At 47.5% G+C, this 13,359-nt stretch overlaps 7 protein-coding genes across 7 annotated transcripts; 5 read left to right on the plus strand and 2 right to left on the minus strand.

Annotated features, from left to right (window-relative positions):
* Positions 1-391: 391 nt before the first annotated feature.
* On the plus strand, positions 392-1,736 carry B0J16DRAFT_90324 (chaperonin 10-like protein). The gene is made up of 2 exons (XM_046134662.1): positions 392-904; positions 954-1,736. The coding sequence occupies exons 1-2, from the start codon at positions 471-473 to the stop codon at positions 1,600-1,602; spliced, it is 1,083 nt and encodes a 360-aa protein (XP_045984198.1). The 5' UTR covers positions 392-470; the 3' UTR covers positions 1,603-1,736.
* Positions 1,737-2,521: 785 nt separating this feature from the next.
* Positions 2,522-3,797, plus strand: B0J16DRAFT_90363 (WD40-repeat-containing domain protein). Its single transcript, XM_046134663.1, has 2 exons — positions 2,522-2,688; positions 2,738-3,797. Coding segments are annotated over exons 1-2 (1,008 nt in total). The 5' UTR covers positions 2,522-2,686; the 3' UTR covers positions 3,744-3,797.
* Positions 3,798-6,011: 2,214 nt separating this feature from the next.
* B0J16DRAFT_90373 (NUDIX hydrolase domain-like protein) lies at positions 6,012-6,662 on the minus strand. Its single transcript, XM_046134664.1, has one exon. It carries the CDS (start codon positions 6,536-6,538, stop codon positions 6,020-6,022), a length of 519 nt encoding a protein of 172 aa, XP_045984200.1. The 5' UTR covers positions 6,539-6,662; the 3' UTR covers positions 6,012-6,019.
* A 492-nt stretch (positions 6,663-7,154) lies between these two features.
* Positions 7,155-7,973, plus strand: B0J16DRAFT_396505 (uncharacterized protein; the record flags this gene model as incomplete). The annotated part of the gene is made up of 1 exon (XM_046132275.1): positions 7,155-7,973. Exon 1 carries the CDS (start codon positions 7,170-7,172, stop codon positions 7,971-7,973), a length of 804 nt encoding a protein of 267 aa, XP_045984201.1. The 5' UTR covers positions 7,155-7,169.
* Positions 7,974-8,406: 433 nt separating this feature from the next.
* On the plus strand, positions 8,407-10,132 carry B0J16DRAFT_396507 (major facilitator superfamily domain-containing protein; the record flags this gene model as incomplete). Its single annotated transcript, XM_046132276.1, has 2 exons — positions 8,407-8,773; positions 8,823-10,132. The coding sequence occupies 2 exons, from the start codon at positions 8,407-8,409 to the stop codon at positions 10,130-10,132; spliced, it is 1,677 nt and encodes a 558-aa protein (XP_045984202.1).
* A 997-nt stretch (positions 10,133-11,129) lies between these two features.
* On the plus strand, positions 11,130-12,214 carry B0J16DRAFT_361755 (chaperonin 10-like protein; the record flags this gene model as incomplete). Its single annotated transcript, XM_046129776.1, has 1 exon — positions 11,130-12,214. The coding sequence occupies one exon, from the start codon at positions 11,130-11,132 to the stop codon at positions 12,138-12,140; it is 1,011 nt and encodes a 336-aa protein (XP_045984203.1). The 3' UTR covers positions 12,141-12,214.
* B0J16DRAFT_412763 (thioredoxin-like protein) lies at positions 12,198-12,951 on the minus strand. Its single transcript, XM_046133342.1, has 2 exons — positions 12,846-12,951; positions 12,198-12,793 (listed from the first exon to the last, which is right to left on the minus strand). The coding sequence occupies exons 1-2, from the start codon at positions 12,897-12,899 to the stop codon at positions 12,359-12,361; spliced, it is 489 nt and encodes a 162-aa protein (XP_045984204.1). The 5' UTR covers positions 12,900-12,951; the 3' UTR covers positions 12,198-12,358.
* Positions 12,952-13,359: the final 408 nt, after the last annotated feature.

Genomic DNA, 13,359 nt, shown 5'->3' on the forward strand with positions numbered 1-13,359 from the left:
CAGTTCCCCCACGATCTTTGTGGAGGAATTGAAGGAGTATCCACAGTCCTCACGATAATCCGAGCTCTCATGTCCAGAGTCATGATGGACCACAATTGTTAACCATCCAATCATGTCTCTCCATCGGCTGTCGGCTATCGCATGTCGCTTACAACTAGAGACATTCAACTCTACTGCAGGTCGGCATATCGGCCGAAACCCCCAAACCACGTAAAAGAAACCCCCCAAAGTCGCGCTCGAATCATTGTCGTTCATGATGGAGGGGTTGACCAGGTTGTTGACTTGTCTGCCCCTCATTCCGACGCAACGTAAATGGCAGTCGACGCGATGAGGGGTGAGCTTGGGGGTTAAGGCCATGAGGAGGGGAAGTTTATAAAAATTGACGATGTTCCAATCTTGCCATTGACTCTTGTTTTCTTCCTTCTCTCTCTCCCCTCTCTCATATACTCTATATCCCATACACATCCATCATGTCTGTCCCCGACAAGTTCCAGGGCTTCCAGTCCCCCAGCGCCGAGCACTGGACCGACTTCCAGAAGAACTCCTTCGAGCCTCGTCCCTTTGGCGAGTACGATGTCGACATCAAGGTCGAGTGCTGCGGTGTCTGCGCCAGTGACCGTCACACCATCAGCGGCGACTGGGGTGCCTGCCCCTACCCTCTCGCTGTCGGCCACGAGGTTGTCGGCAAGGTTCTTCGTGTAGGCGACAAGGTCACTCTCGCCAAGGTCGGTGATCGTGTTGGTGCTGGTGCGCAGGTTTGGTCGTGCCTGGATTGCCGTCAGTGCAAGAATGACAACGAGACCTACTGCAAGGATCAGATTGATGCTTATGGCGCTGATTACCTTGACACTGGGTTCAAGACTCAGGGTGGTTACTCTTCTCACAGCCGAGTGCACGAGTACTGGTGAGTACACATGAATCTCTACTTGAGACGTAACTGACATGTTTCGTAGGGTCTACCCCATCCCCGAGGCCCTGTCCAGCACCCAAGCTGCTCCCATGCTCTGCGCCGGTATCACCGTCTACAGCCCACTGAAGCGTCTCGGTGCCGGCCCTGGAAAGAAGGTTGGTATCGTCGGTATCGGTGGTCTCGGCCACTACGGCGTCATCTTCGCCAAGGCCCTCGGCGCCGAAGTCTGGGCCATCTCCCGATCCCGTGCCAAGGAGGCCGACGCTAAGAAGATGGGCGCCGACGGCTTCCTGGCCACTGGCGAGGACAACTGGACCGAGGGCCACAAGATGACCTTCGATATCATCATCAACACTGCCACCTCCTTCGAGGGCTTCGCTCTCAGCGAGTACCTCAGCCTTCTCGACATCCACGGTCACTGGAACTCGGTCGGTCTTCCCGGTGGTGACGGTATCCAGATCCGCAACCAGGACTTTATCAACAACGGTTGCTACATCGGCACATCTCACTTGGGTAGCCGACGTGAGATGCTCGAGATGCTTCAGCTTGCTGCTGACAAGGGTCTCAAGTCGTGGATTGAGGAGATCCCTATCTCCAAGGAGGGTCTTCAGCAGGCTATGGAGGCATTGAGGACGAGCTCTGTTCGTTACCGATCTTGCATGACACAGTACGATGAGGCTTTCGGTGCTTAAGTGGATGGTTAAATAAAAGAAAGGAGTTGAGCGAGTTTATGAGTTTATGACAGATAGCGGAGCGAGATGCTCTTGTTAGTTGAGAGAATACACCTTGATAGGACACCTTAAGACACCCTGATGGTTTGAATGACGAACATGTGCAATCTACGTGGTGACAATGAATTGACGAATTGACTTGAAGTGTACATTGAGTAACGTTGGACAAGCGAGTGTGTATAATTGTAAGCTGGTCCCTCGCAAAGTCTGCTTAAAAATCCGTCATGTTTGTAAGCCATTGAATGCGTCTTTCAGCTTCAAGATGGCGCATCGTGAAGTTTAGCGTTGATCCATTATTAGGCCTGCAAAGCTTAGCCTATTCTATTCCACTAAACGAGCTCCGCCAGACATCCATCCATCCTTACCTTCATGTGGGGTCTCCATGATACTGCTCTAGCATCACTCACTCCTGTCACTGTATTTCTGTAGGGCTGTGACAATCAATACGCCCTTGCGCCCTTCAGTCTGATGTGAGAGGCAGGGCATCAAAGTAATATGCCACAAGAATATGTCTCAATACTACCGAAAACGCAACCTTCTCAAGCCCCAGGCTGTGAATAACGGCCATCTTCTTTTTGAGGTTCCTCAAGCTAGTCCATTTGTATCACCCCAGACATCTGCAACCCACCTCCACGTTTTCAGACCTTGCCTAATTCTGTCGCCGAACATTCTTCTCCGTCTTTCTCCTGCGGAAGCCGGCGGCGCATCTCCGTGACTCAACCAGCCGGTGTAAGCAGCATATCAATGAAGGCTTTTTTGTTAGAGTCAATTTGGGACTCGCCGTGAGTAGGGGAGATGTGATTAGCAATGCGTCAGGGTAAGAGTCATTGCTGTGGGCTGGGAGATTGTTTATAATGAAGAGTGTCGCCGCTTTGTTTGGGGGGTTTGGTGATACCTTCAGACTTCAGTTACACCCTCTTCAGACAATCTCAATAAACACAACTCGACAAGCACTTGGCTCTTTACTACTTTCTTCATTGAACTCAATTCCTCATCGAGTATCTTCAAAAGGTTTCTGCTTGACACCAATTGTTTGTTCATCATCATGTAAGTTACATCGCATACAACTAGATCTTCACAACTAACAACATGACAGGGGACAATCGTCAACATCTCCCACCTCATCCCTCTCAAGGTCTCCCACCTCAAGTCTAAGAAGCACATCATCAACCATGGATCTCACACTCCGCTTCAGTCGCTCCGTCAGCAAGACAGAGATCTCCTCAGTCGGCATCTCCCCATCAACCTCAGCAGCCTTCGCAATCTACACAGCAGCACAAACAGCCCAATCCTGGATCGACGTCTTTGACCCCAAGAACGGAAACGGCTACTCCAAGACAAGCGGCTCTCGCGCTGTCTTCTCGGCTCAGGGCTCTCGTTTGGCGACTGTGAGAGATTGGACTGTTCAGCTTCAGGGCGGTGTTGACTTTCACCACTCTAGCACTGTTTTCCTAAGGGATTACGTGAGTGGTAAGACTGTCCATGAACTCAAGGAGGCTAAGGGCGAGCCTATTGCTTGGAGCCGCGATGGGAGACTCATTGCTGTTGGAGAGGCGAAGGATCGTGTTGGAGTTTGGGATGTCAAGAGTGGGATGCGAGTTGGAAGGGTTCTGAGCCACATCGACGCAATCACCCACGCTGCTTTCCTCCCTGACTCCAGCCTTGTCACTGCATCTCGCGATGGAACGCTCAGAATCACCAACACGACGACTTGCAAGACGATGCGCCGTCTCGAAATCGACGGGTCGAACAACCCCCGCGCTCTAGCTGTCAGTCCCAACGGCCGCCGCATCGTTTCAGTCTGGGGAACAAATGTTCACATCTGGATCCCCTCAGCCAACGACCTAACATCCTACAATCTCAACGCGGTGCGAAGCTGCGAGGGATGGCCACTGGCTATCTCGCCCGACTGTCGCTACATGCTCTGCAGAACGGAGGACGGCTTTGACATTATGGATGTTGCGACGGGATCGGTCATCTACGAGGAGACTACGGAGGAGATGGTAATGTCGGGGGCTTTCGCGGAGGACAGCAGTGCTCTGGTGCTTGGCAGAATGGACGGAGTTGTGGAAGTGAGGGATGTTTTTGAAAGGAGGGCTTGAAAAGTTGTGATACCCTGATATACAGATTGTAATTTGCTTTTGTAGACAAGATTGGGCTAGAAACAAGGCTTTAGGAACAGGCGTTTTTGAGTTAGGTATTCAACACCATTAATACATAAGAGCATATGCCAGGCTCTCAACAGCAATATATGTCCACCATACATGTTGATTACCTCTAAGGCTTAGGCCACCAAAATAAAGTAGCCTAAGTGCTGGTCTAATCCAGCATAAGCTAAAAAGATTACTTCATCTCTTATGCCCTCGGCGGCTGATTTTTTTGAAACCCCAACAACGGCATACGTACAGTACTGCGTGTGTCCATATATCGAAATACTATTGCGTACTGTAGACAAAGAAACATTCATGCTAACAAATACCATCAACACTAAAGCCTTCCAGCTCGGTATGACGAGTAACACTCAGCTTGGGTAACCTAATATAATTTCGGCTCTCTAGTCAAATGGCTGTTATATGCATAAATCTTATCAACTATGACTTCATGGTGCCATGGTTACCTAAAGGAACCTCACCTTGTTACAGCGGGTGTTACACAACGCAATCATACGACAGGTTGCGACTCATTTCCTTCAGAGAAGGGCGGGGTAAGAGGTATTATCTATAGTACAAACCAATGAATGGCTAGACTTTACCTGATATCCTTTAGTTGATAGCATCCCATAAATATGCTGTGACCGCATATGGAGGGAACCTGTAATCTATAAAAGAGCGAGAAAGCCGTACCCTTATTTGACCACCATTGACTCTGCAACAACGGACATCAAAGCATGGCGCAAATATGCAATTTTGACTTCGACTCAGTCTTAGCTCACCAGCTAGGCTTCCTGTACTTCGCCCTCGGTGGTAGCAGAGCCTACAAACAAACTGAGATAGAAGACGACACACAATAAGATTGGGATTTCGTGGCTATAGTGAAATGCAAACGCGACATCTTTTCAATCGTTACGAATAAAGCCGCGGAGATAATGGATCTTATTGGGATAGTGAAAGCAGAAGATGTTCAGTGGGAGGTGAGGACGAACCCAAGTGATGAAAACCTACCACATGTTAATTGGAGACCTAGAAACTGATCCAGAAAACAGAACAAGATAAATGGGAGTTTTTGCGATTCTCCGGGTGGGCTAAAGATGGATCGAAACGCTCCGTCAAGATGTGTAGCCGAGAACATCTACTTTCTATGACAACCTGTACAACAGTGTGTCGATTCGGAGTACTCTCTGCCCGAGTGGTTCGATACTCCCGGTTTTGGCACCCCAATAATGGCCACCATCTCTTCATATACCAACCACTCTACTTTTCAGACAGTCTGCGCATCCTTTGCGATGCAGACTTCATCCACCCCAAGGGTTACCCGACGTCGATCAGCCCTGGAGTCGCCTGCGACCTGTTTTTGACCTCTAAGTTACTTTACGAAGTCTCTCCGAAGTATGGGCATACTCTAGCCGTAGAACTTATTCAGAAATGGAACATACTATCCGACTCAATACCTGGTTGAAGCATGATACCAGTCTTCTACGGTAACTTTCACTACGATCTTCGTCTTGCTCAACATCTACAGTCCAAGTTTGACGGGCTGGACGAGTTTCAAGCAAAATACTCAAAAGCACTGGCATTAAGAAAAGGCCGCCAATACGATCTCACTGTGAACCTTCTACCAGCACGGTTGAGACCTAACCAACAGAGAGACCCTCACACTGTACCATTAACATCTGTGTCAGCGCCAACGTTACAGGAAACCTTCGAGTTTCGTCAGCTATCTCAAGATTACTGCCCTTCACCCTTCACGTCGAACTCCAGTGGTTACAGAGGCCGCATTCGACTATCGGGTCAGGGCTGGCAGGACGTGTTTGTCAAGGTTGGCTCTCACGCAGCATACGAATCATCTGTGGTACGACTTGTGAAGATGCATTCCCCACAAACCCATGTACAGCAGATTCTGGCTCAGGATATATCATCCAGGAAGCTTTACTTCAAGTACCACGCAGGCAAAACCCTTAGTGAGTTCCGGCTAGAAGCCCGGGTCAACGCATTGTGTTATAGTGACGAGGATAAGTTCAACTGGGCAAGATGGCTTCTTGAAACCGAATTACTTCGCGCTCAACAAGTTTATGAAGCTTATCAAAGAACCCTTGAATTCGACCCAGATCGATCGAACTGCGAAGACCAAAAGATTCATCGCTTCTTCTATGAGCGCCTGAGATCAAATATCCGCTTCAACGAGTTCTACTCGAGCTACAGATGATGGTTCCTATAGCTATTTAACAAGCTGTATATTCCCCCCTTTGTATCACTGCAATTGCTGTTTGAGCGACACGACGATCATCTTCAAAGGATATAATATCAAAATCGTCAAAATCGAGCCAGTAAGTCTCAAAGTCCTCGTTATCCTGCTGTGTCCCCTCTACTGGAGGAATAGTAGAGTCCGCCATCCCAATATACCAGAAAATAATCTTGAGGCCTCCCTTCGTCATACGTTGAGAAACGGCAATCGGTTCGGTGATCGCCTTGGGACGATCCTGGCCCTGGGGTGAGGTAGCCAGCGAATTGATAGCGACAGGGAGGAGTTGAGCTTTCACTCCTGTCTCTTCATACGTTTCTCGGAGAGCTGTGGCTTCTAGACTTTCGCCTACGTCTTTGCGGCCTTTGGGGAGCATATATTCTCCATTCTTTCGCATGCGAATAAGGAGAACCTTGAGTTTTTGGACGTCTATTGTCACGGTGCCGCAGCTTATGACGAACTGGTCTGAGAAGAATAGACTCCTTTCCATGGACGCCATGTTTTTGATCTCTATTTAATGTTAGTAAATCGCATTCATAGTTCTCTATGTGAGACTCACTATTTCGCGCCCGCAAGGAGTATGGATCGTGGAGTGAAGTGAGTGAAGTAGTTAGGCAGAAGTGGTATCACTGCATTGCCATTTTCATGACTCAGCAGAGTTAACGTTTGCGATTCGCGTTATCAAGTCGCACTCAGAACAAGCTTCTTATTATACATATTCCTCTGCATTAGTGTTAAAAGAGCAAAAAGCGTATATACTACCAACGAAACAGTGCGTAGTGCCCATTGAAAGTCCATCAACTGGGTTGATCATCGAATAAGTAATTGCTCAAGTCCAAATTATCCCAGCGACATGAATGACAATGGCACCATGTCTCAAATGTCAGTGATTCTTAATTTATATCGTTGTCTGTTAGATGAGGTTTTACACGATGAAAGAGGATCTCTGCTCTAGGATGTGGCAGAGCCAAGGTATATAATCCTTGCTGCTCTGTAAGCTGACTATGTAACATTAGTTCAAAGGATCAATCCAAGCTTGGTATTAGCCGGTTATATAAACAATCTGTCCTAACTCATCCTTCATTCACTTTCTCCTCTCAACGTAAACATTCACATCTCAAGCCATCAAAATGGCGCCCTCAACAGCAAGCAAGAAAGTCACACCCCAGAGCATCGAAACAGAAAAACGATGGGTCCAGCGCCTAAACCTCTTCCTAAGTCCCTTCTGGATAACCGCCGTAGCATTCGCAATGCTCAGCGGCATAATGCACAACTGGCATGATATGGACTACATCCTCTTCTCAATAGCAGTCGCAACACCACCGATTCTTTTCCCAGCACTGCTATCCAAAAAGGCCGGCCGTCCATGGTATCGCAGGTACTGGTTCAAGCTCAACGTCTGGGTCGCTATTATCGTCTGTCTGGGAACGTACTTTACGTCACACTACTTCTTTGATCTCATGGGCATGCGGTACAAGTTTCCTTGTAAATGGAACTTTAGCTCTGCTGTTGTGGGGAGGACGGGGGGTCAGGTTCCTGTGTTTTTGTATCCTCTTACGCATGCGTACTTTATGACATACTATACAGTTCTCATGATGGCTGAGAGTACGATTGTACAGGCTTTACAACCTGGCCGCTTGGGAAGGGCTCTTGTGGTAGTCGCTCTATCTTACAGTGTTGCGGTTGGAGAGACGTTCTTCATGTCGAGTCCTCTACTTTCAGACTGGTTCTACTATGAGAAGACAGATCGGATGATGACGATCGGGTCTTTGGGATATATGGCCTTCTTCATCGTAGGGCTCCCTATGGTAGGATGCATTGACAGTAAGGGTGAGGACTGGCCTTTAAGCCGGGTTGTTATCGACGCTTTGGCAACGTTCATGTCGATCCTAATGCTTCTTGAGATCTGGGCAAAGGCTGTAGGTCCTCTTTAAATGGTGTTCGGTGAGACATATACCGAGAAGAGGGGCCATGATTGACTCTTCAGTTCGATAACTCGAAGTCAGAGATATATTAAATTGGTGTTAAGTTAATGATTATAGCAAAGTAAAATACGTCGTTAAGGATGCAGTATTGAAACGCCTCGCGTTAACCAAATACTAGAAATAAAAGTCGGTTCGTCGACAGATTAAATAAGGTTCGGAAAACCTGGGGTTTTAGAATAGTACCCGAACCGAAACCCCGGACCGGGAATGTGGAGAGAATCTGGAGCTCCGATATCTCGGGGGAGCTAAAGGATCTATCAGATCTAGATTGCGACTGTGGGGGGAACGATTGATTTAAGTAGACAGGATGTCTCGAAACAAGCGTTAAACTTCAATCAGATCGTCTTGTATAGCCAGCCCAACCAAGGGTTCTCGATTCACCATGGCAGACACAAAAGCCTATCCCAACCTCGAACAAGTCATCTCAACAGACCACATTGAGAAAACCCAAGCAACTCACAACGATGGCCATGGCCACATCGAAGGAAACGCTCTTCTAGTCGACAAAAAGGGCGAAATCCGCAAGATTCCTGTTCCATCATCCGACCCCAATGATCCTCTCAACTTACGACCATGGGAGAAGTACGGACTTGTCTTTTGCTGCTGTTGGTTCTCTGTTATGGGTCTTTCAGTGGCTAGTGGACTTGGAGCTATTCTGAATGTCTTCTTTGAAATGTATATTCCTCAGGGATATAATTCGGATCAGGTCGTTCTTCTTATTACGTTGCCGACTTTGTTTATTGGTCTTGGTAAGTCGATCTCAATATGTTGACGTGAAGTGAGACTTACATACAATAGGAAACTACATAATTCTTCCATTATCACTCGCCTTTGGGCGTCGTCCTATCTTTCTTATTTCTGTCGTTGTCCTCTTCGCTTCTAGCATCGCGGCAGCTACACAGAACAGTTACAACGGCCATCTCGCCGCCCGTATAATCCAAGGAACCGCAACTGGAGCATCCGAGTCTCTCCTCCCTCTCATGTTAACAGAAGTAACATTCCTCCACGAACGAGCCTTCATCTTCGGCTTGTACTGGATGTTGCAGAACGCTCTGTCGTCGTCTCTAAATCTCGCATCTTCTTACATCAACACTGACCTCGGCTGGCGCTGGTACTATTGGGTCTTCACCATTACTGTAGGAGTCGGTTTGGTCATTGCTTTCTTCTTGGGTTTTGAGACGCAGTTTACAAGGCCAGCTGCTTCGCTTGATGGACAGCTTGTGGTTACTGATGAGTTTGGCGTTACAAGAGTTATTCCTGACTCCGAGGCCCAGGCTTATCTGGAGGAGATGTCGAGATCTGGATTGGCACCTCCCGGCGCTGAGAACTCGGATGAGAACATTCAGCGCAAGACGTACCTACAGCGTCTTCAACCGTGGTCTAAGCCCTCTTCTCAGCCAGTGCGAGTCATTCTTTTGAGCTGGAAGTACATGATCACGTCGTTCGCATCACCCGGTATCTTATACGCTGTTCTCACATCCTCCATTGCTCTTGGTTGTGGTGTGGGTATGTCTTTGACCTACAATGCAGTCTTGATGGGTGAGTATCACTGGCAAGCAAAGGATATTGGTTTGGTAAACGTCGGTGGTGCGATCGGAGCGATTATCGCGATGTTATACTGCACATTCGTCGCCAACCCATTCGTCATGTGGATGGCCCGTCGCAATCGCGGTATTCATCAACCTGAGCATCACCTCATCACTCTCGCTCCGGCCGCAGTCATTGGCACAGCCATGCTTCTTCTATATGGCTTCACTGCCGGTGGAGGAGCGACATGGTGGGGACCTTATCTAGGATGGACCATTTTCCAATATTCCTTCACGACTGTTCTCATCATTTCTACCACTTTTGCTTCTGAAGCAGCTCCTAAGCATCCCGGCCCTGCTATCGTCACTGTGGTTGGCACGAAGAATGTCATTTCTTTTGGAGTCACGTATGGATTGACACCTATGATTGAAGGGCATGGGTACAAATGGGCCTTTAGCGTGTTGGCTGCTATCTTCGCTGTTATCTTTCTTTTGGGTATTCCTGTTTGTATCTGGAATCCTAAGTGGAGGGCTTATGTTGCCTCAAGGGAGGCGAAGAAAGGTACTGCTACGACTGGTTAGAATTGGTTCTTATTAGAACTTGAGAATAAGAACTGAAGAATAAGAGAATGTGGCCCGAACCGACCTCAGCCGAACCGAGGCCAGTTCGGGAGCGCCCAATATAATATATGCATAATGTCCTGAATATAACTACGTTCATATGGTTTCACTCGTCCTTTGAACTCCCTTAAACTAAGTTCGATATCTTTTCCAGATGTTCAAACCATTCAGTTGCATTGAAGCAGACCATGACAGCTTCCGATATCGCTTCCGGGCCTTGAGAGAGCCGATCTCCGGAAACCGGGAGAAGTGGATCCCGGACCTCCGTGTCCCGACCCGAACCACAGGCACTTCGGGAAATACGGTGATGGTTCAGCTTATGAGCAGGTAGTCTAGTAAGGATATCTCTTATGCTGTTTTTGGATTTATATCCTTATGACTTCATCCCGTTTGCTTGGGACAAACCCATCGACTTCCGGTTTACTGTCGGCCAGCTTTCCTCTGTCTTACAAACGGCGTTTCGCACCAATTGAGACGAATCAACTACTATTTTCACCGTTCTAGACTATCTAATATTGGCTATTATTCGATAGGATACTTCCCAGTTGACGTCTACAATATGTGGCTCTTACAGTCTTGGCGGAGTTTGCATACGTTATTTCCGATAGCACCCAATGGTCCTGTCAAACTTGCATAAGATCAACTCAGAGGCTAGACAACGCTAACCTCAAGTCGTATCCACTGATACTAAGTTCTTACTCGACCTTGGATCTATGTACTGTAACTAACAACAGATGATGCATCAAGCATGGAACCGTCCGTTCTGGTAACATGCGCTAACCTCTCGTCGTATTCAGAATACCGCAGTATCGTCATTGACTTCACTATCATTGAAATGTTATGTGAAGTCCTCTTTCCAAGAACTGACTATATATAAGAGCCATTGATAGATACCCATAGATTGATAGACTTTATCTCTTAAGACTACTTGGCAATGCATTCATTGATACATACAATCATGCCTGAGAACAAAGCTGCATTCCTCACCGCTCAGAACGCTCCCCTGGACGTTAAGCTAGCACCTTATCCAAACCCCCAAGACGACGAAGTCATACTCAAAAACCATGCAATCTCCCTCAACCCCGTCGACTGCGCCCAGCAAAAGCTCGGGACTGCCTTTCCATGGCTCAAGTTTCCAGCAATACTAGGCTGCGATGTCGCTGGTCAAGTCGTAGCCGTCGGTTCCACCATTACCAAGTTCAAAGTTGGTGATCGTGTCGCTGGGTATCACATGGGTACTTTCCAAGACTATGTTCCTGTGAAAGAACACTCTTGTGCTAAAGTACCCGAGAATATCAGTTACGAGGAAGCAGCTATACTCCCGTTGTGCTTGAGTGTTGCTGTGAAGACGCTCTTCCATCCGGAATATCTGGCACTTGATCTTCCTACTCCAGATACTAAGGCCAACGGGAAAGTCATTCTTATCTGGGGAGGATCTACCAGTGTCGGCTGCAACATCATCCAACTTGCCAAAGCAGCTGGATTCGAAGTCATCACCACTGCATCTCCTAGAAACTTCGAGTATCTCAAGAAACGAGGTGCCAGCCAGGTCTTTGACTACAATTCCTCCATAGTCAAGGAAGATATCCTTGCGGCAGTCAAGGGAAAGATCGTTGCCGGATCTATTGCAAACGGAGGTCTGGAAGTTTCGCAATATGCTTCAATCGTCGAGACTTGTGCAGCTGTCGCTCTGAGTTCGCCTAAGAATTGTACGCTATTACCGTTGACAATGGTGCCTCGTTTTGAGTTACCTGAAGGTGTTGAAACGAAGTTTGTCGTGCCACTGTCGACTGACAAGGAACTTTCTTCATGGATCTATAACAACTACATCTCGGGCGAGTTGGCAAATGGGAACTTTATACCGGCGCCGGAAGCTAAGGTTGTTGGTCATGGGCTTGAGGCTCTTCAATCTGCTATGAACACTCTCAATGCTGGGGTATCAGCCAAGAAGATTGTTGTAACAATGTAACAAGGAATTCAGACACGGTAACACCAAGGCTAGGAAGGGCAATCAGCTTCCGAACTACCATATTCAGATTGATGAGAATCTTTTAAATTGTTCTGTTTCGCCCATATCAATTGGTGGCTTTTACCACTACCAGTTATTTGCGCAACTTTGTGAGGTGATCGTCTCATATGCAATACATCTCTCAAATATCGCATGTCATCCTCTCGCTCCATGAAATTCTACTGCGAAGCAGCCAAAGCCTTAACAACAGCCTCCAAAGCCCGTCGATCCGCTCCCCGAACCCTATCAACAAGTCCATCCTGATTAACATTAACCGAGTGCCCACTAGGCAGCCCCTCAACAGCAACACCCTTGGGCACACCATCTGTGAAGAACACGAAAGTGGGCATAGCCGAGATCCCATACTTGGAAGCAACATCCTTCACATGATCCGTGTTGACCTTTGCGAAAGCAAGATGGCCAGCAGAAGCATGCTTGTCAGCCAGAGAAGAAAAGACAGGGGCAATGGCTCGGCATGGCGGGCACCAGTCAGCGTAGAAGTCTACTACGACATGCTTGTTTGAGGTGAGGACGGAGTTTAGCTCTGAAGCTTGGGCGATCTTGTTCACTTTCCCTGAAGTCTCGGGGATGGGTGAGCGATCCGCGAAGACGGCCTAGAATGTCAATTAGTTTGATGTATGAGTAGATTTATAAAGCTTCACTTACCCGTCCGACCATGAAAATGATGAAAAGGCCGAGGATGAGATATATAGTCTCCATTTTCACTGATTGTTTGGACTGTTGTGTTGGCAAGTGAGAGTGAGAATGTAAGTGAGTGAGTGGTTTCAGCAGTATTCAGATGAAGGCCACAGTACAGTGTTGACATTGGCTGCATCACATGACCAACGAGCCGCAACTTGGCAATGGCGACATCAGAACTCAACTACCAACCACCGGCCCTTGATCTCTTCTGGGTTGTTTAATTCAATCTTCAGCTTAGTTATTCTTTTTTTTTTTTTTTCTTTTTTTTTTTTTTTTGAGAATTACTTAGTTTATAGATCCAGGCGATTTTGTCCAAACTTTTCTGTATCTTTGCTTCAATACAGCTTGGAATGCCGAGTCACAAACACAGTGTCACAAGAAGGTAAACAGGTTATATCCAAGAAGAATAATAGCATTGGAAATGCATTACATAACTTAACGGCCATTGAAAAATCTAACTGAGGAAACATCAATTCAA

This window comes from Fusarium flagelliforme (genome assembly GCF_020744385.1).
Source record: "Fusarium flagelliforme strain FIESC 12 MPI-CAGE-AA-0113 chromosome Unknown B0J16scaffold_3, whole genome shotgun sequence".
Classification (NCBI taxonomy): domain Eukaryota; kingdom Fungi; phylum Ascomycota; class Sordariomycetes; order Hypocreales; family Nectriaceae; genus Fusarium; species Fusarium flagelliforme.